A 26,200-nucleotide genomic window follows, 5' to 3' on the forward strand; every position below is an offset into this window, starting at 1 on the left:
CGTTGATCCTGGCAATGACTTTTTGTATCTGACACCAAAAATAAAGGCAACAAAAGCAAAACAAAACAAAACAAACAAAACCATGCAAGTGGGACTCCATCACACTGAAAATCTTCTGCACAGTAAAGGAAATCATCAACAAAATGAAAAGGTGACCTACAGAGAGAGAATAATTGCAAATCTTATATCTGATAAGGGGTCAATATCCAAAATATATAAAGAACTCATACAACTCAATAGCAAAACCCCCCCAAAACACAAAAAACAAACACTCATAAACAATCCAATTTAAGGGGCACCTGAGTGGCTCAGTGGATGAGCGCCTGCCTTTGGCCCAGGACGTGATCCCAGAATGCTGGGATCCAGTCCCACATCGGGCTCCCTGCATGGGGCCTGCTTCTCCCTCTGCCTGTGTCGCTGCCTCTCTCTCTGGGTCTCTCATGAATAAATAAATAAATAAAATCTTTAAAAAAATAAAATGTTTGAAAGCCACAGTGCTAAAAGCAGCTGATGCTGAAGCAGGGCAGGCATGGAGGCAGATTCTTGGGTCTCAGGTCTCAGAGCTTCCTGGAGGAGCCATTCGATTTCCTGTAGCAGTGTTCTTTGCTGCTCAGGGAAAAGCCTCTAAAAAGGGTGTCGGGCACGTGACGTAGTGAGTGCAGGTGAATGAATCTCTCGCGGTTACATCGTGGGCACCGGTGAAGGGAGGGAGAAACGCTTGGCCTCTCAGATCACACTTCAAAGACCACAAGCTCTTAGAGGGAAAACCTGCACTGCATGGCTGGTTTGTGTGGGAGACAACTCCCTGGCTCTTTCCAGGTTGAACAGAAAGTACTGGGGACCTTAACAGAGAGCCGGGGACTTCACCGGAGGTCACCTAGGAGTAGAGGACAAAGGAATAGCACGAAAAGGGTATCTTTACCCATAAATTTTTCCCCAATGGTGGGCAAGTGTTTCTTGGGGCCAATTATGTGGCTGGTACCGTGATAATGGGCGTGAGGGAGTCAAAACCTACAAACCTGGGCCGCCTAGGAGGCTCAGCAGTTGAGCGCCTGCCTTCGGCGCAGGGCGTGACCCCGGGGTCACAGGTGGAGTCCCGCACCGGGCTCCCTGTATGGGGCCTGCTTCTCCCTCTGCCTGTGTCTCTGTCTCTCTCTCTCTCTCTCTGTGTCTCTCATGAATGGATGAATAAAATCTTAAAAAACAAAACTGGGGGGAAAGAAGTCCTTTCTCTATAGGTTAAAGATTTCTCCTACATTTTTTCTAGTCTATAAATTTGCAGGGTTTTTTTGTGAATTTTGGTCTTTAATTCACCTCAAGTCTACATTTATATATGTAGTGTTACAAAGGAGACTGTTTTCATTTTCTCTATATGGTGAGCCAAGTTTCTTTCCAAACACCACTTGTGAAACAATTCATCTTTCCTGTAGATTCATGGGGCCTCCTTAATCATGACCTGAGTTTCCATGGTCCCTCTGATTGCTCCTTCTGGGGCACCCACCATCCGTCTGCTTGTCCTTCCAGCCATACCGCATGGTTTTCATTGTTATGGCTTCAAAGTAGGTCATACTACAGTTCAGGCAATCCCCCTATGCTTCTTTTTCAAGGTTGTTTTCACATTCATGTGTTGTTTTTTTCTTCTTTGTTTTAAAGATTTTTAAATTATTTTGTAAAGACTTATTTATTAGAGAGAGAGCATGAGTGAGTGAGTGAGCTAGCGTAGGGGAGGGGCAGAGGGAGAGGGAGAAGGAGGATCCTTCAGCAGACTCCCCACGGAGTGTGGAGCCCAATTTACAACCCTGAGATGGTGACCTGAGCTGAAACCAGGTCGGCTTCTCAACTGGCTGAGCCATCCAGGTGCTCCAAAGATTTTGTTTTTAAGTCATCTCTAAACCCAATGTGAGGCCTTGAACTCACGACCCTGAGATCAAAGTCGCATGTTCTACCCGCAGAGCCAGCCAGGCGCCCCATGTATTTTTATTCTTTGTAAAAATGTAAGAGAGTTTCTGAGGCATCCTAGAGGACAGGTTTTGACGGAAAGTCAGGAAGGAGAGTGCTGGGGAGAGGAAAGTGAGAAGAGGCCAGGCTCGGGAGTTGGAAGGGGCCACCAGCTTAGCTCAGTAGCACACTTTGCACAGACACAGGGCTCAGCAGTGAGCGCTCAGAACAGGTGGATGCGTTGATGCAGCGTGTGCCTCGAACCAGGGGCGCTGGGGCATTTGGAGGGAAGAGGGGCCCTGTGGACTGGAGGGGTCAGGGCAGGCCACCCAGGGTGGCCGGAGGGAGGTCAGCAGGCCTTTATCCCCGGGGTTTAGGATGCAGCCTTTGCAGCTTGTTCTCTCAGCTCTGTTCCTCCCCAGCTCTGTGGCCCTAGATAACCTGATTGCTCTGAGGCTCATCAAGAAAAGGGGTAATACTGCCTCTACACACAGTGAGTGGTACCGGCTTGGTGCCCTAATCCCTGCTTATGTAACGGAAAGGAAGGGGAACAGCTACTGATCAGGTATAAAGTCAGAATGAGCAAGGAAAGCTCTCAGGACACACAGAAACCTAAGTGTGAAGGTGTTAGCATTCCCGGGCTTGAAAGCAGGGGGACTAGTGGCCACCCCAAGAAAGCCGGCTAGTGGCTCTCCCTGAGCTCAGGCCCCAGAGCAAGCTTGCTGATTACCTATTTTTTATCTATAAAGGAAAGTGAGAATACCTGCCTCAAAGTTGTATTTTAAATATATGGGATATAGAAAAGTCTTGGGCTGGTGTCTGGCACAGTAGTGAGTTCTCAGTAAACGGTTGCCATTGCACTTATTCCTTGGTGTCCCTGCAGAGGCTCCCGAGCATCTCTGTGCAGCTGCAGGTGATTGGCTGGGAATCAAGGCCAAGGTGGAGGGAGGTGGTTCGGGGAGCAGGAGCTTGACAGCTGGGGCTCCTGAAGGGGCACAAAGGGGAAGGAAGGCTAGGAGAGGGACTGCCTACTCATACCCCCACCCCCTTCCCTCCCTTGTCACATCCCCAGCTGCCTCCATGGCCCCTCCCTATCAGTGCCTTAGTTGCTTGCACCCCCCAGGCCCGGAATCCGTAATGAACTTCTCCAGGTGCCTCTAATTTCCCGGCAGGATTGCTGCTCAGTATTGCCTCTGGGCTCTCAGGGGGCCATGGGTGCCTCGCCCTGGGAGACTGAAAGGATGAAGAAGGTAGCAGGCCAGTGCCCTGAGCCTTGTCAACTGAGCTCTGAGAGCACAGGCCTGTGGCTGCCCGGTTGCATTTGGTCCCAGGTACCTGGTATATTGTATATGTGTATGTTGGCTAGGTCGTTTCTTGCTCCTGCTTTGATGGCATCTTGTTCCTTCAAACTGCAGGAGGCCAAGCCTCTGACTTCCCCCAGAGATAAGCCCACATGGGGTGGGGGCTCCAGGGCAGATGGGCTTACGCTCTACCTTCTGGTGACCACTTCCCATAAGCACCCCCACACCCAACCTCTCCAGATGTGCCAATCTTAGACTCAGAGTTTCCACAAGCCTGCAATGTTCATGAAAGCCAACAGCTGTGATGCACCCAGCTGACTCCAAATTCATGAAGTCAAGGCTCTTTCCATCCTTAGGAACAGAATGTGACAACAGAGATCTGGAGTGGGAAAGGGGTATGAATGTGTAGCTTCTAGTGTGGCAGGGAAGATGGGGACCTGGCCCTGCGCAGAGTAGCATGCACATATCTAGTTATCCCTAACCACTCACTCTGTAATAGGAGTCGAGGCTGGGGGGACATGAGCCGTCCAAAGCTTTCAAAACCAACAGCCAGGCTAACAGAGGGTAGAAGAACACCACGGCTTGTCTCCTGATACCTCAGAACCCTTCAGACCTGAGTAAGTACCTCAGAGCTTCCACTCTGTGCCCGACTCAGGACTCCACTGTGGGATCCCAAAGAAGTGCCAGGCCAGGGGCTTCCCATCTTGGGTGGGCCCTGGACCAACACACAGGAACAAACATTGGGTTACGGTGCTGTTAGAGAGGCCAGTGTGAGAGGCCCAAGGGGAGCTGAAGTGTGGGGGGCAGGAACAGCGGTTCACATGGAGGCATGACTCCCTGCTCCTCGGAAGTATGTACACAGGGCCAGGAGCCAGGACAAGATGCCTGGGAAGGAAAACATCCAAGAGCTTTCCCACCAACACAGAGTCTAGGCTCTGGGCCAGGAAAGACATGGGGGTTTGAAAGGCAGGAGGGGGGCGGCCCAGGTGGCTCAGCGCCGCCTTCCGCGCAGGGCAGGATCCTGGAGACCCGGGATCGAGTCCCACATTGGGCTCCCTGCATGGAGCCTGCTTCTCCCTCTGCCTGTGTCTCTGCCTCTCTGTGTCTCTCATGAATGAATAAATAAAATCTTAAAAAAAAAAAAAAAAAAAAAAAAGAAAGGCAGGAGGGTCTAGGGAGAGGAAACCAAACACCTGCTAGAGGCAAGGGGGAAAGAAGGCTGTCTCCAGGCCCAGGGCCCATGGGCCGCAGTTGATGTTCATACCTGTGACTACACACAGTGAGCTGTCAGAGCTGGATGACATCTGGTGTTTTTCTTGCCCTGCCTGGTATGTGTGAGCAGGTGTGGTCTGGGGGATGCTGGGAGATGTGGGCTCTGGTCCAGCTTTGACTCAGTGCCTGCACTGGGCTAAGAAAGTCTGGGATTTCCAGTATCACTTCAGCAGCCTTTCCTTTGGAACTTTCTATCGAGTCAGTTCCATTCAGGGAATTCTAGCAGAGTGGCTTTCTGGGGGCTGCCTCCCTAGGCCCAAGGGGCTAGAAAATCCAGGAATATTGGGTGTTGGCTAAATTGTACCAGGCCACAGGGAGGCGTGGGGGATCCTGAGGTGGCCCGGGGGCAGGGACCTGGCCATGACTGGGTTGCATGTTTTACACAGCAGTTTGTCAGAGGGGAGGGATGTGGAGAAAAGAGGGAAAATCAATGTCCAGAATTCTGCTTAGAGACACACAGGTTAAGGATGCCATGTGGCTGTATGTGGAATTCTGCGTTCCTGGGCAGTCCGGGTGGCTCAGTGGTTTAGTGCCACTTTCAGCCCAGGGCCTGATTCTGGAGACCTGGGATTAAGTCCCATGTCCGGCTCCCTGCATGGAGCCTGCTTCTCCCTCTGCCTCTCTCTCTCTCTGTGTCACCCATGAATACATAAAATATTAAAAAAAAAAAAAAAGAATTCTGCATTCCTTGAGGAGAGGGTGGTGACTCATGGCTTCATGCACACCAGAGCCGGGCCTGGGTTTGAATCATGAAGGCAAGGAGACACCTGCCTCACATCACATGAAGTTTCTGGCTCTTTATTCCTCTGTTGGATTTCCCTCCATCCAACCAACCCTGTGACTTCCTTTCCTACGACACTGCACTGAGCTTTGGGTGTCATCACTGATTTCCTGAGCAGCAGCTGCCTGTTCCTGTCACAGGCGCAAGGGCAAGAGCTGCTCCTCTGCCTCCGGGGACATAGGTGTGTCTGCCTGTGGGTCTGGGTTCAGCCTCTGCCTGTGCGTGGCTCTGGTGACTAGCGTGTGACCGTGTGACCCAGCAGCCATGGAGAGACAGGCACAGTGACCCCACGACTCAGAGCACTCAACGTCTCTGATCTCTTTTCAGCCCCACAACCACTTTACAGGTCAGAGAGTGAATGTTACTTTCTCCTTTCAAGGGTAGAAAACAGGTTTGGGGAGCCATGTCCAAGGTCAGCCAGCCAGGTAGTGGCCAAGCTGAGCCAGTAACTCATTTCACACAGCCAAGTGGCCTCCAATAAAGAAACTTCTCTTGGCTGGAGGTGGGGGAGAGAAGGGGGTCAGACACCTGGGATGGTCCTTCTTTTAGAGCAGAAGGGAAAAGGGAGGGGGTGGGGGGGCACTCTATTGGCTTGGAGGGAAAAAAGGATGGGAAATGTTTCAGCAGTGGACCTATCCTGGGCTGCCTGGGTGGCTCTGCAGGTTAAGCCTCTGCTTTCAGCTCAGGTCATGATGTTAGGGTCCTGGGATCAAACCCTGAATCAGGCTCCCTGCTCCTCAGGGAGTCTGCTTCTCCCTCTCCCCTGCTCATGCTCTCTCTCTCTGTGTCTCTGTATCAAATGAATAGTAATAAAAAAGAAATCTTAAAAAACCAAACAGTGGACCCATCCAAATCCATGGCACCGAGCATATCCATGGCGCTGCTCAGAGGGTGCACAGCAGACAAGGTTTGCTGTGTGGCTGAACTTGGGGCCTAGCTCTCAAAGCCAAGGTCAGTTCCCAGCCGGTGAAGGCCCAAACACATCTGTTTAGTGTGAGCACTCCTTGGTGGCCAGATTCAGGGCACCGTCCCCAGCTCAGCTGGAGGGGGGCTTGTCAGTGTCTCTCTCGGCCACTAGCCTGCTGGACAGGAGCATGAAGCTGTCCCTACTTCCTGCTATCATGGCCAATCCACGGAGAGTGCTTGTGTCTCTCTGTTTCTCCTAGGTCTTTCGAGAATTCCTCTCCAGGAAGAAGTAAGAACGGCGCTTGGGGCAGGAGGTCTGAGGGGGCCGACACTGTTCTGTTGCTTCCACCTGTCTTAAGCGCTAAGCCACTTCACTGGCTTCCAACTCTTCTATTTTTTTCTTTTTTTTTTAAAGATTTTATTTATAAGTAATCCCTACACCCAACATGGGGCTTGAACTTACAACCTGGAGATCAAGAGTTTTATGCTGCCCACTGTGCCAGCCGGGAGCCCCAGCTCTCCAACTCCTGCCCAGATAGGGGCAGAATGTGCATACTCCCCAGGCAGGGTGGGCATGGGGGCCAGGCTGCCAGATGCCTCTGGGAGAGGCCCTGGCCCTCCCCCACCCCCCGCCGCCCTCCGAAGGGCTCTGGGGGCTACACTCTATTCAGAGCCATCCAGTCGGTTCTGTTCCTGGGTCAACCCATCGACGTCTGTCTCCTTGCCACAGTCCTGGCTTGACATCATCATGTTCCTGGTTTTTCATCCCCCGATCACAGAGCTAGGCTTTGAGTCCATGTCCTCTTTTTATTGCCCTTAAGACCCTCTCATCTTACCTTCTCCAACAGCAGAGATGCCCTTCCTCCACGAGCACCGCCACCCACAGCTGTACTGAAGCAAAACTTCCCGTTCACCCAGAGACAAAAAAGCAAGAGATGCAGCGGGGCGGGGGGGGGGGGAGCAGGTCCTCAGCTCAGGCAGAAAGACAATTTTTCTGCTTGCTCTTTTTTTTTTTTTTTTTTTTCAAAATACACAGTAATATAAAGGGGAACAGGCAGGAATATTCTCCTAGCTGGGTTCTTTTCCCATCCAAACAAAGCTGTGGGGGGCAGGGGGAAAGCTTGGAGCAGGGCGGGGGGTCGGCTGCAACAAGCAGCACCATGGCTCACCCACCCTTGTGGACACAGGCCCTGCCACGGGCCGGGCTGGGTGGGCAGTGTCCTGGCCCCGCAGGGAGAGAACGCGTCCCCGGAGCCCTTGGTTTCATGGGCACATCCCAGCCCCTGTGAGGGTGTGAATTTGCTTGAGGGGAGAAATGATCATCTTCCACACAGAAGAACAAAATAACGACTGGCTTTATTTTGGTTGTTGGCCACAGGAGGGTGCAAACAGCCGGAGGGTAATGTGCACCACCACACCCACGCCGAAGGAAAGTCACTATCTGTTTCCCTCTTTCCTTTCCACTAATGACACGACATTCATCGACAGGGCGGGCGGGGCTCTTCCCACACACAGGCGTGAGCCCGTGTTACATTTCCATGTCCGTCCCTGCGGTCGGCAGTGGCCACATCCCTCTACCCACTCTCCTCAGGCACAGCGTCTCGGAAAATTTGTCTTTTCTTGATGCTTCTTCCAATTCTATCTTCACCCAGGAGAACTTGGCAGGGTCCCGGGGCTGCTCTCTGCATCTTCCAGGAACAGGGTCCAAGGCCACATTGGGGTGATTTATTCAGAAGAGACACTCTGGGGTCACTGCCTCTCTACCAGCTCTGACCCCCTGGGCTGTACATGAGGCAGCAGGGAAAAGAGCAGGGTGTCCTCCCGACTTGTGTTGGTTTGTTCCCAAACTGGTATAAGGCACCAGGTGCTGACCCAGGGCCAGCACCTTCCAGCCTCAGGCACGACCCTCCGTGCCAGCCCCTCCTGCCTCCCCGCCTAGACTGTTATAGGTGGCTTTGAGAACAATGTGATGGAGACCTAAAACATTAATGACTAGGGCCAGAAACAGTATTGTCCCAATATGAAGGCTGGTACCAAGTAAGTCCGGCCCTGGTTGCATCTTAAAATGGTACTTAAGTCCTTAAAAGCATTCTTAAAAAATGTTAAATAAAATGCATCTGGGGAAGGGGTTGTTGGCTGTCAGATGCTTCCTTTTTTTTTTTCCTGCCCACAGGAAAGACCTGGCATCTGAACTCTTGGGGAGACAGCCTGAAGGCCTCATTGCCTTACCCTGGGTATTCATCCGGGCTTCTCTACCCAGAAAAACTCATGCTTTCCTGTCACTTTGGTGTCCCAGTTGTCTCGGGTGTTAAGTGAACCCTTGCTCTTCTGGCTCTTTTTTTTTTTAATTTTTATTTATTTATGATAGTCACAGAGAGAGAGACAGGCAGAGACACAGGCAGAGGGAGAAGCAGGCTCCAGGCACCGGGAGCCCGACGTGGGATTCGATCCCGGGTCTCCAGGATCGCGCCCTGGGCCAAAGGCAGGTGCCAAACTGCTGCGCCACCCAGGGATCCCTCTTCTGGCTCTTGATCAGCATCGTAACACTGATACATACTAGCTTTCACTTGCACGAATCCCATATCCCTGATAATGACTCTGGAGGCCCAGAGACCCAGGGCATATGCTGGGAGCCACTGTTGGGAGAGCGGGTGTGCTGGAGCTGCCTTAAGATGAAGGTGGCTGGTGGCTGTGGAATGGGGCAGGAGGGAAAAGATGGGGCTGTTCTCTTGAGCTGAGGGTGCTGGTTTGTTCCCAGTAAGGCACTGAGTGCTGACTCAAGCTCAGCATCACCTGGCCTCAGGCAAGCACCCAGCAGCCACCCATCTGAGGTTCTGGGCACATTGCCTATCTACAGCAACCTGTGTTGAGTAAGTTAAGTTCCTGAGAGGAAACAAGATTCAGCCCAGCATTTTAAGTAATTAAAAATAAATGCACAACTCCGCTGGCTCACCAGATAGATGTGCGATGAACCTAGGTAGCTGGCAGCCAGCCCTTAAAGGTGCTGGGACCGGCTTCCCTCAGTCCTCCCCAGGTTTCTTCAAGGTGAACATTAGTTACCATCATGAAGGATGTCTGTCCATCTACAAAGGCCCTGATTCAGAATCTCAAACCCTTGGACATCCTGCCCCCCCACAATCCTGTGGGTTGGTTAATGCACAGACTAAGTAAGTGATTTGCTTAAGGCTTCCTCCAAAGTCAGGGAAGAGCAGGGATGAGCTTCATGCCTGAACGTCCGACTCCCTTCCCTTCCCACTCTCGCACGTGTGGACATGGACACCTGCAGCTTCATTCTCATTTCATGGGTTGCAGGAGGCAGCCCCACACTTGCATTGGGCACTCCAGATGACCCCTGTCCTGGATCCGGGGGGCTGGTCTATCTGCCTACTTTGGAGACCATTCCATCCAACTGTAGTCTTCCACACACCAGGCTGTTCATTGGCACAAGATCCTCAACTCGGATCCTGCCTTGGCCTGGAGCCTCGACTGCCACGCAGTTGGGCCCTCTTAGGTTCAGCCTACTTTAGAGCTAGCTAGAAGTCCATTCTGCTTCAGAAAGGCCACGCTATGAATGGAAGATGCTTGTGTGTGTGTGTGCCCAAGTGCACAAATGTGCATGCATCATGGGATGCTGTCTCCTCTTCCACATTTGTCTTGGTAGCAGGTGGCTGCTAAGAGGTGGCTGGCACACAGGACCTACCCACAGGAACCAGGATTGTGGCTTCCCCGTTTCTGCCCCTCCTACAAGATGACCTCAGGGCAGGGGACACAGTCATGGGGCTCTCACCAGAAGTTACCCGGTGAAGTTCAGCAGCAACAGGTGGTCCATTGGGAGTGTCCGTGAAAGGCTTTTATGACCCCGGGAACCCTGCCTAGCAGGCTCCATGGTTTAGTGCATGAGGCCCTGCTCTGGCCCCTGGGCTGACATTTCTGTGTGGGAATAATCCACCTGAGATGATGGCTTCATACCCTCTTCACTGAGCATTGTCGGAAGGGTGATCTCCTGAGCAGGTAATACAAGATGAGGGCGTCTCCGTGAGTGGGCCAGGCTGGCCAGCTCATGTAAAGTAAAACAGCACATTCTCTGCTTACCATTTTTCACTCTGACCCCTACGAAGAGACCAGGAAGATTTTAGGGTTCAGAAGGGATGTCAGAGCTGTAAGACAAGGTAGTTTCTTGGAAGGAAGGGGGTATGTGCTCCTGAGGTGGTGCTTACATGGGGGCTTGGGCAGTCTACCTTCCTGGTTACCTGCCTAAAAACAGCAATCCGCATTTCCTACTGCCTGGGGCTGCTGTGAATTGTGGCCAAATCCTGCTTTTATCCAGCTCAAATCCCAGCAAGCCCCCCTTGAAGAACAAAAGGTGGCTGAGACCAGCACAGGTGACTACCAACTCATCCTTCCCAGCAGGCATGCACCATTGCCAAAGAACATTCCCTCAAGCTAGTTATATGTATATTTTACCTAAGATGTCCATCTCTGTGTCAGAGAGGCCCCTTTCTTCTTTCTGGGGGTAGGTGGCAATAAGCCTTTCAAGGCTCTGGGAACCAGCTTCCGTGGCAGTGACCTGTTGGCTGGGCACGACCCACCTCCACCCATCCAGTGCCATTGTTTCTCTCCCTGCTGCCCTTACTGCACTGGAGGGAAGCACTGTGCCCTTGGGATTAGTTCTGAGGGCGGTGACAAATCATCACACCATGGGAGAAGGAAAGAGCTGGAATATGTCTCCATTTGGACACAAGCCAAAGAGGTTTCTTATAGCAAAGAGAGAAGAGCTGGCCAGGATTATTCCCTTCAATCTCTTGGGGACGATCCAGTTCAAAATAAGGTGATATCATCTCTCCAAAACCCTATGCTGAATGTCCTTGTGGAAACTGACACAGCTCAGTGATTTGGGCCTGGAGGCTGCAGACCCTGGCCACTGGGCTTGCAGGTCAAAGGGCAGAGGGCTGCAGGCACAGAAGGCTACCAGGACCACAGGCTCACTTGGATTTGAAGAACCTCTCTTTCAGAGGACATGCCGCTTCTCTTCAAGAGGGCATCGAGGCTTGGTTTTGAAGAATAAGCTGCTATCATGCTAAGTGGTTTTAGGCATTTTCTCCAGTGACAGCAGTTGATGGCTGAACTAGGATAATAAGAAGGACTTTAAAAAAGAAAAAAAAAAATAAAGCACAAATTAAAAAAAAAAAAAAAAAAGTTGTGTTCTTTAAATAAGCTTGTGCACACACCCACATATATGCCAGAAGCATAAATGATTTGCGTGGACACCATCTACCTGGAAATGGCAGGTGCTGGAATGTGGAAGTGCATCTCGCCTCATGGACAAGTCTGGTAAAATGACTTAAGAAATACACTCTGTATTTCTTTGAAAAACTTTTATTGCACAGAAAATGGCCCATTCCCCTGTGCAGCTCAGTTATTACCTCCTTTCAAATTTTTTTCTTTGAACTCTCCTTTCTGCCCCACTAAAAAAATCTTTTCTCTTTTGAAAGGATAAAGAATAGTCTATCATTGCTGGTCAAAAGCAATTGGAAGATGGTTTCTGGGGCAAAAGGCCCAGACCTCCTGGGCAGGGAGCCCCTGAGACTCAGGACTGGGGGTGCCTGCTGCCTTCCCACTGGTGAGGCTGAACTGGTTGCCTGCCGTACCATCCCTGTTATCTAGGCTCACTCAAGCTCTGGCACTTCATGTCCTGTGTCCCCTGCCTTCAAGGGGACTTAAATCTCGGGGAGAAAACTCTCCTGGAGCAGCACGCATTTCCAGAGCTGGAAAACACTTCATGCAGCATGTCACCAGGGTACTCAAATCAACTGCAAACTAGTGGTCATAAAATGAGAGCTTTAACAGAAAGATGCACTGTTGTTACAGCCTGAAGTCCTAACACCATGAAGAGTGGAGAACTGGGAACATGTTGGAGGCCTGTGGATTCTGGAAGCTTCTCTGCAGGGTCTTCAGTCTCCTTTCTAATAACTGCAGGCAGCAGTGTGTGCTTTGCGAGGATGCAGGGGTGGCTGAAGGCCGACTGGTACTGGCCAGCAGCAAGGGCGGATAGTCTGTGTGCTGCTCCTGCCTCCTCAGGCTGCGCACAGCGGACCAGTGCAGCCATATCCCCTACCCGCCACTTCGGGCGGGGCTTCCTTGTTCCAGGGTCAGCAGGAGCTGTGAGGGATGGAGGCGGTCTCCTGGGGCATTCCTAGCTACGGTGGATTCAAGTAGCCTTCAAGAGGGTTAGGGGCAAGGCCACACAGGCAATGAGCCTGTCTCAAGTCCAAATTTACTGGAGGGCTGATGTTTAAAGAGAGCATCCAGAATACCCTCTTCTTGCCTTTTTAAGAAAGAGAGTAAACATGGACTGTCTGCCTGATCAGAAAACAGGAAGTGAAGTCAGAGCTCAAGGCACACCTCTTGGGCTTCCACAGGAGAGAGACGGCAGCTTTGGACAAAGTGAAGAGTAAGACAAGTTCTTTGCTCCTTTGTAATAAGAATGAATGTTCAAGCTAAGGGGTGGTGTGGGCGCCCATGGAAGCCCCACGTCAGCATGGACAGTGGACCCAGGCCACCTTGAAGAGCTTGCCAGGCCTCTGTCCGCCCTACACTGGCCCCTCTCCACCGGAAGTCTGCCAGAGGGCCCTTCTGGGTTGGCCTGGCACTGACAGGAACCCTCCCCGGGCTGACTGTGTGTCAGTTCTGTGCATGGATAAGCCCTGGCCCACCAGATCTTCTCAGACTGTGACTCTGTAGGCCGTACAATGTCAGCCTCTGGCTGAACTAGAGGAAATGAGCAGTTTGGCTCAAGGAACTAGTCATAGAGTGCTCGAGGTCCCCTGCCTCCCCAAGAAATCTGGGTGCAGAGGAGGTTCGGGGTGGGGCCAACTGTGCGGGACCAACCTGAATTCTAATCCTTGCTGTAACATGTGCGTCTCTACCTTCTTGGGTCTGAAGCTGGGCTGGGGGCGTTCTCACCAGCCAGATGGATTACAAGGTCCCAGCAAACGCCGCCAGCCTGGAAAAACGCTTACCTCTAATAAATGTGCTGCAGGAGGTGAAAGCCTGGCACTGAAACAGAGAGAGGGGGAAAAGAAAGGGTTCTGCGAGCCAGGGTTCAAGGGAGAGGCGGGTGGCACCTGTGCCCTCTGGCCTGGCCTCACACGGTGCTGAAATGTACCCTCAGCAAATGGACGGTGCAGACAGACACAAGAGTCTGGTGCTACAGTGAGAGTGAACTGGTGAAGGACGAGGGGCCGGGCGCAGGGAACAGGTACGGGCAGAAGAGCGAGGACTGAGAACCCATGTGAGGGTCTCAGCTGCTCCCTGATGCCAACGGGGGCAGCAGCACAATGAAGATGGCTAATAAATAGATGGATGGACCGGCATTCAGTCAGTACAGGATGGGACTGTGTGGGAGGATGTGGTCGACGCCTCCATCACTCTAACACCACGTGCCAAGAGATCAGTGTCTCTAATAAAGATATAAAAACGAAGTTACTTCAAGTATTAAAAAAATAAGTTAATTGACATAAAGGGTCCGAAGCGGCTGAACATCTTGCCAGGCTGACAGCTTCCTTTCAATGTGCAAACACAGGAAAAACGTCAAGGGAAAAGATAATCTTCTGCCCCAACGTGAAGCGCTGAACAGTCATGCCTGTCTGTCAACTGGGGGCTTGAAATGTAGGGCCTCATTATGTCCCCCAAAGTCAGTATTTTCCAGTGTCAGAATTGTTGTGAATTAGAAGCAGAATGCAGCGATCCAAAGGCCTCGGGTCATGGCCAGTGAGAGGCCTGGGGCGTTTGGCCACTAGGGGTCCAGTGTGTGGTGCAGGGGGTGGGGAGCAGACCCCTATTGGGCCCTGCATGCTGGCATAATGAATTCAGGAGCCAGCCCACTCTCAGCTCCCCCTGCGATGCTGGGGCAGGCACTGACCTTCGGGCCACTGTCCCTCTCCCAGGTCTCGACTCACATCTCACCTCCCCGGGATAAATGCTTCCAGAGGCGTGAAGACAGCTGCCCCTTCTGCTCTGTGGAGGGGTGCTCCAGTGGCTGTGGTTCTGACGGAGAGGGAGCAGCTTCCTTGTCTTCTCTCCTCCTGTGGAAGGAGGAGCACAGTCACCGCATGTCCACGTGTCCGCAGGGAACGTGCAGGTTTCCTTTCTTCCCACATCACATGTCAGATGCTCCATATTCCCCTTTCTCTCTGGAGCAGGAAGTCAGGGTGGGCCTCTTCCAAAGAGGCCGCGCCACCTCAGATCATCATCTTCACCTGGGGTTCCCCACAGCACAGACACTTGACCCACTGTTCAAGAGGCACATAGACATTTCAGTATAAACTCCCAGGAGGTGCCAGGTTTTCTGAGATCTCTCATCCGGGTGGCTGGGGAGAACCCAGCCTGGGTCAGGTGGATGCCACAGAGCAGCCGTACATAGTGTGGGGAGAGCTCAGGACCAGTTCAGGCTGAAGCCCTTGGACAGCATGACAGCCTCCAGGTCTTTGTCCTCCTCCTTCTCCCGGAGTCGCTGCTCCTCAAGCAGGGCCACGAGGGCATCTCTCTGCTCCACCACCTCCAGCATCTCGTTCAAGATCTTCTTCTCCTCAGACAGCTCCTCCTCAGTCTTCAGGTGATCTGTGCAGTAGCCGAACACATTAGGTCTACGGGGCCAGGCCTGCACCCAGCTGTCCCAGGCACCCTTCGGGCCCGCCCCCTCACCTTCCACCGCCATCCGCTCCCGGAGCTCCTGCTGCAGTCGGCTCTGCCGGTCCTCCAGTTCCAGCTCCCGGGCACTGGGAGGAGAGAGAAAGACAAGCACATGACTCAAGGACCGCAGTCCCCCACCCCCTAAATTGGGAAGCAGCTGTGCTCCTGCCGTGACAGGCACTGAGCTGCAGGCCCCCCTCAGCTGGGTCCCCGACTTCAGGCCACTCACAAAATCATCAGCTCCGACTCATAGCGCACCATGGCATTCTTCTCTTGCACCAACTTGAACCACTCCTGCATCAGCTTGGGGTCATCCTTCTTGCCCATGCCTGCCAAGAGAGAGGATGTGTCAGGCGCAGAAAGTGTTTGCTGTCTACCCCGGCCAGCAGGAGTCATCACACAGGGGCAAATGTGCAAAGAGAGCCGAGCAGGATGCTGCCGGAACACTCCCAAGCCAGGTCCAAAGTTTGCCTACAGCCATGGAAGGGGGCACCATGCCCCGAGCCTAACAGAGTCTGCACTCTACCCCTGTCCTTCCCAGGCCCAGCCTGCACCCCTGCCCCCGGGAACCTGGTCACGGCCTATCTGGCCTCTCGCACTCAGTGGTTTCCTCCTCCTATGTTTTAAGTGCTTTGCCCTCCTTTTTTCTTTTTTTCACTCATTTCATATTTGTCTGGTACTTGCTAGGTACTAGGACTGTTTGGGAACACCAGTCTCGAGTCCGGCAAATGCAAACTGATAAACTGCGGTCAGCCTTCCCTTAAAGTTATTCTCACTGACCCAGCTCTTTCCTGGGCTACTGCCCCTCTCTGAGCCACTGGTACGGAGGCCTCCTCATTTCTTTAGATCCCAATCAGGGAGATGAATACCATGTGGTACCTGCAGTACACCCCAGGCCGGCTACCAGGTTTCTCACCCAGGGCAGAGGGCACCAGCACACCCTGGAGACTGTTCAGTAAGGCAGGGCTCTCTGCTCTGGCCCAGCCCAGCAGCAGTTTCTGGGGCTGGTGCTACTAAGTCTCCATTGGGGGCAGTCTGTCCCTGCTGGTCTTAACTGAGCAGAAGGACAGAGGAAGAACTTTCCAAGGGACCAAACTCCCCAAGGAGAGAACACACTCCTTTTCCCTGGAGCACGAAGGAGCTCATGGCCAAAGCGGGATCCTGCCATAGGCAGAAGACAGACTGTACCAGTGGTCTGAAATATTTTTGGATTCCAAACCATTCTGAGAAGCTCAGGAAATCTAGGGACTCTCTTCTTAGAAAAATACATGTGTACACATCCAATAACTTTATATAGGACTTCAGGGTGTTCACGGGCTCCCTGAAGTTCACCCATGGGCCCCAGGTTAAGAGGCACTGGACTGGGAGATCCTCCAAAGTACCTTCCATTTTTGTGACTCATTTGGCTGACCCAAAAGCATCTGGAATATACTGTCAGGTGGGACAACGCTCCTCTATCAAGCTCCTCACTCACTATTCTCCTATCTTCCCACCTGACCTCCTTGCACACTGTTCAAAGACATCTGGAATATACCCTCAGGTGGGACAACACTCCTCTATCAAGCTCCTCATTCACTGTTCTCCTATCTTCCCACTGACCTCCTTGCACACTGTTCAAAGACAGCTCTCTTTCTGCTGTGTTGTTTGCTTGACACGCAGGAGGCCCACACCAGTTAGTCTTTCAACTGGGGCCACACTCTGGAGAGGCAGATGTGAATGCACTCACACAAGCAGGGGTCAGTGTATGCACTGTGCCTGAGTGCACAAGCAGCTGCACTTTTAAGGTGAAGTCCTGTCCCTGAGTCCTGCTCTGAAAGATAGCAACTCCCTCCTGACCAGCCAAGCCGGCCCCTGGGGAGTGCTGGAGTGTCTGGGGACAAAAGCTCTCCTTACCCGACCCAATAGACTTGGTCCTTTGGCTTTTAAAGCAGCCCATAGCTCAGTTCCATGCATTCCTTCCTGAGCATCTCTGCACAGTGAGCCCACATGGCCATGGAAGATGGAGCCCTGAGGCATGCAAGCTGTCCAGTGCAGCAAGCTGGGAATGCACTGGGAAGGCTCTCCCTCCTTCCCACCTCCCATGTGCAAGGACAAGTTCCACTGGGAGACATCTGAACACTGCTCATGAGCTATGGTAGAGACTGTTCACAGCCGATGAGCAAAGATATATGGCGGGATGGGTGAAAGTCACATGTGAGCGCCATGAAGAGCAGAGTTAAGAGGTTAGCAAGGGTTAGTCATGACACACTCCCTTTCCCTTTCCCACATGCCTTTTCAACAACAATCTTATCACAACAGACTTCAAATCAGACAAACTTAAAAAAAAAATACACACACACTCAGCAAGACACAGGGTAGAGAAGTTTGCATTTAGTGTTTTTTTTTGTTTTGTTTTGTTTTTTTTAGAAAAGAACTTGGGGGCATTTATATAGACCAGTCTTTGTAAGGACAGTATTCCTCGACTCCACCAATACAAATCTCTGCCACACAAGTAGGAGGTTCCCCACCTGTGTCCCTGGCCCCTCTATCTGCTAGATTGGAGTCTGAAAGGTCCAACCATGAATGGTGGCACAGCATCACAGGATGTTCGGCTGCAGCCTCAAAGGCCTGTTCCCAGAGACCATCTGCTTCCCCTATGTCCCCCAGTCCCCCCCAAGACAGTCAAAGGGATACTGTACCTTGTAAGAAACTGCCACATACTTATGGAATTTTATAGCAAGGCTATCAAGTGTCAGAGAAAAAGAGAGGAACAGCTGGGTTTCGGGTCCCTGTTTGATGAGTGTTGCTACAAGCCCTGAGAGGCAGTGGGGATGGGGGGGGGGGGGCGGTTTACGTTACCTTCCTGGACACAGCAAGGGCAGAAGGAGAGAGGTCTACGCCGTGGAGTCCCGCCACTGGGCTCAACTTCAAAAAGGACCAAACAAGGAAAAGGAGGAGGAGGACGAGACAAAGAGAGACAAAAAAGGAAGAGGAGGAAGAGGAGGAGGAAGAGGAGTTTGGACGTGGAGAGGGACAGGGAGAAGGTGAAATAAAAAACAAGCAGAGGACAAAAAGCATAAGAGGTGAGAAAGGAACAACAGGAGGAAAAGAAAAAAAATACAAGAAATGGAAAAGCAGAAACAAGGGAAACAAAGTCTACAAATGAATTAAGTCCTTTTTTTCGGCATGGAAACTGAATAAGAGCAGACCCAGGCCCTGGGCATGTGGCCCGAAAAAGGAATGCGCGTGCTCCCTGGCGATGGTGGACAGCTCTAGGGGTGGGTGGGCTGCCCCTTCTTCTTCTGTTCCCTACTGCGAGGGTGGGAGCATTTGGATATCATCATACAGTGGCCTTTTGGGTTTTCGGCATTGGGTTCCCTCCTCAAAAATACCCAAAGCCCCCGGGACTGGTCTGCCTGCCTCCGTGGAACAGTCCATCACTAAATATGTGCCCAACAATGCTCCTAGGTTTGCAGGTGACAACCTCAGGTTACCAACCAAGCCTGTGTGAAATATTTTTTTTTTAAAGATTTTATTTATTTATTCATGATAGACATACAGAGAGAGGCACAGACACAGGCAGAGGGAGAAGCAGGCTCCATGCCGGGAGCCCGACGCGGGACTCGATCCTGGGACTTCAGGATCACGTCCTGGGCTGAAGGCAGGCGCCAAACCGCTGAGCCACCCAGGGATCCCTGTGTGAAATATTCTAAGATGTCACCAGAGACGCACGCGCTCTATAAAAAAGTAGCCTGGGGTAAGTCTAAGTGGTGAAAAGGGGTGCGCAACCCTTGGATTAGCTGCGCCCACAGAAAGACCTCGGAGTCTACAGAGGCAGCACCTAGTCTTGGGACAGGCTTCCAGGGCCGGCATCAGCATTGCTCGGAGTTCTGAGCTGGGGCAAACTGAGGGAAATAGAGGCGATTTGTACCAGTCCCTGTCACTACCCACCATGTACCAGGGAACCAACCACCCCCTTTTCTTCTGCCCCTGCATCTCCACAGAGGGATCCATGGCACAGCTGGGGGAAGGCTGCCACACTTTGGACTGGAAGACCAAAAAGGGTGAGCTGACAGGACATACTGAAAACTCACAGTAACAATGCTGGTAAGAGTTGTGGATGGGGTAACTGAGAGAAGACAGGGTTCAGAGAGACATGTCTAAGACTTAGGGAGACCTGGGGGTGACTTAGGGAGAGGGGGAGGGAGTGGAGCCCAGCAAGGGACCATCACAGAACCACCAGGGCACACACAGGACACACAGGCTCAGAGAAGCGGCCTCAGGACTGTAGGGAGCACAGGCGGTTTTAGGATTAGAACAGGGTTTAAGAAATAGCTGTTTTTGGCCCCAGGAAGGCCTGATAGACAAACTATTGGTTGAGGGGCCCTTCTGCTTTGCAAACGCAGGTACCACATTTTCCCTTTCTTTTAAACCCTTTAGCGTTCATCAGAGTGCTTTTGTGCACAATGAATCTGGTATCAGATCAAACTTCAAAACTAAAGCCAGAGACCCGTCTGAGAGTGTGCACATGCGTGCATGTGCAATGTTGATTACATCCAAGCTTCTAAACGGACGTCCCTGGGACCAGCTGATGAGCTGGAGGAGGGGAGTAGGGCTCCTTTCTCTGCTTAGAGCTGATCCACATTCAACCTTCTTTGTTTCAAATGTAGACTCTATGCTGGTGCTCAGAATACCTGGATAGATAATACAATGTCAATGAACAACCTCTGTTGCTTCCAGGTACTGACATTACATGCAAAGACACACTGGTGCAGAATGGAATGGTAGCCATGGTCATTCATAAGGGATACCAATATGATACACCACCAATACAGCTGAGCCCACGTACTGGCATGTATGTTTAAAAATGCATTTCTACTTTCTGGATATCAAAAAATATAACATTTAGTTCCTTTTATGTAGACCACATCCTCATATACCCTTTCCAATATAGAAGATAATACAAGGTAGCAGGATATTCAGAACAGAAATTAGAAAATGAAATCAGTAAAGGGACATCAGATATAGCAAGTGCTAAAAAAAAAAGTTTAAAAAAAGAGAAGGCACTGTCACAGTTATAGGCAGAAGGCAGAATGGGCATGGGTCACTCCTCTGAGAAGTGCTAGGTTGAGTAGATGGGATGCATGGTTATGACTTTCTTCACCAGACATCCCTTTGTGTTCCAAAATCTTAGTAATGTATACTACTTTTATAATCAGAAAAGACACCCGATAAATATTGTTTTAAAAATAAATCAAGGGGAAAAAAATCAGTCAAATGAAAGGAGTTCCATGTGGACTTGAATCTGAAACGATCATGCAAGGGAAGCACAGAGGTAGTGAAGTGATTTTGAGTGTAATTTCTGTGCCTTTTTTGGAGATGAGAAATAGATGATTTGGTCCACTAGTCCTAAAGGCAAAGATGTCATCAACCTTATGGCAAATACAAGTTTAAGAATTTTATTAGGAGTATTTAAAAAAAAAAAAAGAATTTTATTAGGAGTATTTTATTTTATTTTATTAAAAAAATTTTTTTAAAATTTATTTATTTATGATAGTCACAGAGAGAGAGAGAGAGAGAGAGAGAGAGAGAGGCAGAGACACAGGCAGAGGGAGAGGCAGGCTCCATGCACCAGGAGCCCGATGTGGGATTCGATCCCGGATCTCCAGGATCGCGCCCTGGGCCAAAGGCAGGTGATAAACCACTGCGCCACCCAGGGATCCCTATTATGAGTATTTTAAAATGCTATGGTGATAGGTTTGGTTTGTGTGTCTTTCCAGTGGGCACCACATTGACAGCCTATCAAACTATTTCTGTGTCCTCTAGACTTTAGTCAGCACTTCTGAGCAAACCCAGAATTGGTCCCGGATGGAGGTATCTCACTGGCAGGTCTATACTCTCACCCTGGACTGCTCTGTCTGCCTTCAGGATGCTGCAAGCTCACCTGCCCACCTTCTACCTCGCAGCAAACTAAACTTCCTCTGACATAGCGCTTCCTTCTGAGATGTGACCACCATGAGCAGTTCTCCAGCGCCTACTCATCTTGACACTGGGGGCAGCTGAGACGGGCCACTGAATGTCGAAAAGAAGCTGTGTGTGCTGCATGTAATAAGCATGAGTAGCACTTCCATTTTAAAGCATTTTCATGTGTATTATTTCATGTGAGCCTTACTCAGGGACCAGGTGGCTGGACAGGCGTAACAACTCTATTCTCACATGAGGGATCTGAGGCTCCAAGTAGCTACCTGTGGCACAGCCTGACTAAGGCCCACATCTTCCTCTCCCATTCCGAACTGAGGGCTTGCCCTCTTGGAAGGCCAACAAAGGCTCTGGGCAAACCTAACAAATGGCAGCTACTGGAAGCAGCTGGGAGGAGAGCTGTCACATGTAGACTGTACTCAGAATGGTAGACCTGGGACGGTGGCAATGTCATCCCTCCCTCCCATTACTTTGCAGAGGCCGAGAGGATTAGCGACCTTCCTGGGCGCAGGGTGAAGCCAGGACCCGAATCCTGGGTTGAGGTGTTCTCCACACTCTTGCTTGGCCCTGACGGGCTTGGATAGCTCACTCTAGGCCCTGCCTCTCATGTGGCCCAGGGCCGGTCCAGGAGCAAGTTGGTGGGCCAGCATCAAGGATTCCTGGACAAAAATCAAGGCGATGTTCAGGTCTGGGCTGGAGCTGGGTGGGCATCTGCCTCATCCCAGGTACTTATCTCTTCCCACTGCACAGGCTCCTGGTTCCTGCTGTTGGACAAAACAGCCCTCGCCGTAGGCTTAAAGCTTCTACAGTCAGCACCTGGTAGACCATGGGGACGGTCTAGGCCAATGGGCTAGGGAGATACCTAGATTCCAAAGGCACCAGCCTGGAACTCTGCATTTCCCCCACGGAATCATGGTTATGTCCTAGAATGTCATAGCCTAGCACTGTGCACTAGATACTAGTACGGTGCGCTAGGTATATTATGAGGACAATGGGCTTTTTAAGAGCTGAGCCACCACCTGTAACAGCATTTCCACAGGAGAATATGGAATTCCAAACAATCAGCTCACCAACTTCAACAGAAATATTACCCTTTTATAGGCTCAAGATTGCCACCCACCCCCGCAGCCCAACACCTTCCCTTTTCAGACACTGTAGCTTATTTCATGTAAAAATCTGTAGAGTAGCATTGGGTTAGATTACTCCCTTTCTAGCTACATTTATGAAAAACCCCACATAAAGGATTTCACTTCCTTTTGGCTTCTGAACAACAAGCGCCAAGGTGTCATGGATGGGACACAGGTATCCTTATTTTTCATATTTCATGGTTCCATGTTCCCGCCACGGTAGCTCTGGGCCTGTCTCTGTGGGCCAGACTGTAGCCTTCATCTTGCCTGGGTGGGGCTCTCACTTCTCACACTTGTTTTTGGCTGTAATGCCACTACATTTGCTGACAGCTGACTCAGCAATGCAGCAGTAGCTTTTTATACAATTCATGCTTACAGATACTACCAGAATATTGTTCATGTTTTCATAAGGAACCTCAGGGGCATTACCTTTCACGCCCACGCTCAATCTACCAGATAAAACTTGCAGAAAGCCACATGCCCAGGCCTGGGAGAACTTTGTGATTCACGTATTAAGGAATGAGGCTTTCACTGATTTTCTCTTCTGTGTTGTTCAGGTTATGTAGCCTGAAGCAAGGGAAGATTGGCCAGATGTTTTATTCTGCTGCCTGTTCTGACTCCTCAGGATCAATGCCATGCCCCTGACTTCAGGCAGCCTTCACACTGCAAGGCTGAAGCGCCCAATCCCACACCCAGAGGCAACAAGAAACATTCTGGCCCTAAGAAGGAATCAAGTTGGCTGGTTTGCAATGCTGCTGAGTGGTAAGCAGGCATCATGACAGGGTGGAAGGTTTCTGGTCTAGCAGGCCCAGTCTACATACGTAGGTAGACAGGGCTAAGATGTGCCTCGTGTTATAACTCAGTGTAGAATGAATCTCTGGATTAGGGGATAAATGAAACCTCCCTCCCCCCAAAGAGAAGGAAAAAAATCATTTAAGAATGGAGATCCAACACACACATACACACACGTGCAAACACACACACACATTAGAATACAGAGAAATCTCAAGGATTTTAAAGTTCCTAAGCAAAAACAGAGCAAGGCTAATAATGCTCAGGCCAAACAAATACAAAATGTACCAACATCCAAATGAGGCAAGCCAATAGAACAGGAAGGGAGGGAAGTGAGCAGGCCTGGGGTGGGTTTCCCTTCCCTGTGCCTCTACCCCAACTCACTAGCAACAATGAAAGACCATGTTTCAGTCCTCTCTTACATTTCTAAACCACTCATGTTCTTTCAATTTTACTTTGAGACATATAAATCAGGTGGGGAGGTCTTCGAAAATGAGAAATGAGGTATATATTTTTAATTGAAAGTTCTTTTGAAGAGAGGCTATTTTTATCTAAAGATTTCCAGTCGTCTATCTGTCCTAGTGCAACAAAATGTGGTGTCTGGACTAGTTAGGGAGAGCTTGCCTGCTCAGTGTCCTGGGGCAGGAAAGGGAAGGGGACTCAGGTCACTTTGGGACAGGTCCTCTATGGTTTGGGGTTCATTATGTGTCCTTCTAATGGTGTCTTGAAATCACAAAATTGAACTATGTAGAGAAGAGATTTTATTTTCTATACTCTGTGGCTCAAAACGAGGCCTTTTTTTTTTTTTTTTTGAAAAGAGAGTGTGTTGTGCACATGAGGAGCAGGGAGGGGCAGAGAGCAAGGTGGAGAATTCCAAGCAGGCTCCAGGGTCAGCACAGAGCCCCATGTAGGGCTTGACCTCATGACCCTGAGATCATGAAATCAAGAGTGGGATTCTTAAATCAACTGAGCCACCCCAGGTGCTCCCAAAATAGACTTTAAATATAGGCCTGGAGCCTTAAAATAGCCAAGAGCCAGTGAAAGACCTCCCAAAGCAATACAGGTTACTGGTTCAAGTTCGGGGCAGGGATCAGGAGTCTGCAATCCTCCGGGTAGGGTATGGAATTCTTAACATGTGGACACAGCTTGGAGCTCTATCTCATTCACCTGAGAACTAGGATCGGTGCCGGTGCTCAGCAATGGGGCTGCCCTGTGGCTTTCTGGGGATTCAAGAGCAGAGAGGCAATCAGGCTCCAACATTTCAAAAGGACAACCCCTCCCCCCATCCAATAATGAATATTATAGTATTCTAACAATGAAACATCAGCAGAAACTGAAGAGGGACCCAATTCTGGCATCTGTTTTCCTCCCGGAGCTGGGTGGGAAGCAGGGGCCAAGGCTCTTGTTCTGTACCTCGGGTACAAATTACTGCCTTCAGAATGGATGTTTTTTTTTCCTGCTTCATTGGCTGGGCAGAGCAGCCTCAATATGCTGAACAGAATCACAAGAGAAGTCTAAATTTAAAACTGAAATCATAATGAGCTTGCAGAAGAGGAAGTGACGAGTTGATGGGAACCAGTTAAGTAGCAGGGGCTCAAAGGTATTTGATGGTGGGGAACTTTACAACTCACAGAACATCCTGGGGATTCTTTTTTCATTTCCTTTTATTACCTTTTTTCCCTGAAATCTGTTGGAATTCTAAACCTGAGGGCTAGTTGCTATCAAGTCAAGGACACAGAACTGAAAACATTTTATCACTCAAGCAGGGTGGGGGTGGGGCACATGGCGGCAAAGAGACAGAACTAGGCATGTGAGGTGATCAGTGTGGCAGCAGGATCTTAAGCTGGGAAGGAAGGTGAATATAATTGTAAAGAAATGGGTTTTGACAGTTCTTTACAGGAGGTTTTTTTTTTTTTTTTTTTTTAACAGGAGGTTTTGAATTAAAAAAAGTATTTTTCATACACTGGAGATTCCTTTAGGACTGACATAAACATCCCTCGGGGCATGTTAGGAGCCAGGGAAAGGAGTCAAGGATATTATATAGGAAATGGGATTTGTTAATTGGAATGCAAGCATCAGCCCTTTTGCAGCATCAATGGCCATAAGTATGGAAGTCCCTGAACACACCAGGAGCTCTGGGGCACTGGAAGGATTTGTAGAGGGCTGGGAATCCATGGCACCCCAGGGACTGGTACGCAGAAAGCCCAACCCACCGGAGGCCAAGAGCCTGCTTCCTACTGCTCCAAGTCCTCTAACAATATGACACTGTTGTACAGGAGGAATCACAGAATTATGCTTCTTGTTTTTAAATGAACGAGGCACAAGTAACTCTTTAAAAGATGGCATCATGGCAAAAAAATGGCAGATGATAATCTGCTAGTTTCTGTTTTCAGACCACTTCTAGTCACGGAGCCTGCAAGGGGAGGTGAAAAGGTCAGACTGTCCATCCAAGGATGCAGTAACTCCAAGAAGCGCCCGAGCTTCCCGTGGTTAATCTCAGGAGCAGCTGCTTGGTACTCCTCTTGACAAAACTGCCCAAAGTCTAGAAATGAGGCTCACAGATTCCTTATTCCCCTAATCTAATACAAATAGTGAGTACAGCCAAGACACCAAAAATCTTAAATTCCTTTAAGGTAGTGGTTTTGCTTTAGGGGGCATGAGAATCATCTGGAAGGTTTGTTAAAACAGATAACCAGGCCTCACCTCTAGAGTTTCTGATTCAGAAGATCTGGGATAGGAAATATCCTATGGGAATCTGCATTTCCAGTAAGCTCCTGAATAATGTTCCTGATGCTGCTTGTCCAGAAACCACACTTTAGAACCACTGCCTTATACTTTTTCTATCTTCATTGAAAAGAATTGCAAAGTAAGTTCCTTGACACAGTAAGGAGGGAGGGACATTATTTTAGGCACGTCAACACGGCCTCAAGTTCAGTGAATGTGGGCAGAGATCACAACTGACACCTTTCCCACGCACTTGGATCTTTTAGGGGAAACATGAACACACCCTAATGAAAACCGGTGAGGCTGAGTTCTTTACATGTTTGGTTCTTGAGTATGATTGGCAGTGAGGCTCCTAGTGGATGTGATACCTACAGGTTGTAAGGAATGAGAATGAGATCAGGGCAGAGGTCATGTTTGGTGGGGGGTAAGGGGTGAGGGGAGAGGGAGGAGGAGGGAGACAGAATATGAGCACATGTGAGTGTGTGTACATGTGGGTTACTACTGTCAGATGACTAAACAGTATTAGAGGGACCAGGACACAGATGTGAGATGTAAGAGTATGTGAACTTTCATTATAAAAACATTAAAAGAACGTGGGCAGCAAAGCCTATCTCAAATCTTCCTCTGGACAGTGTGGAGGATCCAGCATGCTGCTCTATTATGAGCTGGAAAAGGGCCTATGCTTTTGCCATTTGGTTATCAGGATGATT

General features: G+C 50.3%; 1 protein-coding gene across 23 annotated transcripts in view; it reads right to left on the bottom strand.

Annotated features, from left to right (window-relative positions):
• Positions 1-7,535: 7,535 nt before the first annotated feature.
• Positions 7,536-26,200, bottom strand: part of MICAL3 (microtubule associated monooxygenase, calponin and LIM domain containing 3) — a 218,928-nt gene continuing 200,263 nt past the window's right edge. For 16 of the 23 annotated variants that reach the window (XM_072799684.1, XM_072799702.1, XM_072799701.1 and 13 more), the window contains 4 exons: positions 17,728-17,793; positions 15,119-15,218; positions 14,902-14,975; positions 7,536-14,817 (listed from right to left, as the gene is read on the bottom strand). In XM_072799684.1, the coding sequence (XP_072655785.1) occupies positions 14,633-14,817; positions 14,902-14,975; positions 15,119-15,218; positions 17,728-17,793 (425 nt within the window). In that variant the 3' untranslated portion in view covers positions 7,536-14,632. The other 7 variants (XM_072799709.1, XM_072799703.1, XM_072799696.1 and 4 more) reach the window with 3 other exon arrangements.

This window comes from Canis lupus, chromosome 25 (genome assembly GCF_048164855.1).
Source record: "Canis lupus baileyi chromosome 25, mCanLup2.hap1, whole genome shotgun sequence".
Lineage (NCBI taxonomy): Eukaryota > Metazoa > Chordata > Mammalia > Carnivora > Canidae > Canis > Canis lupus.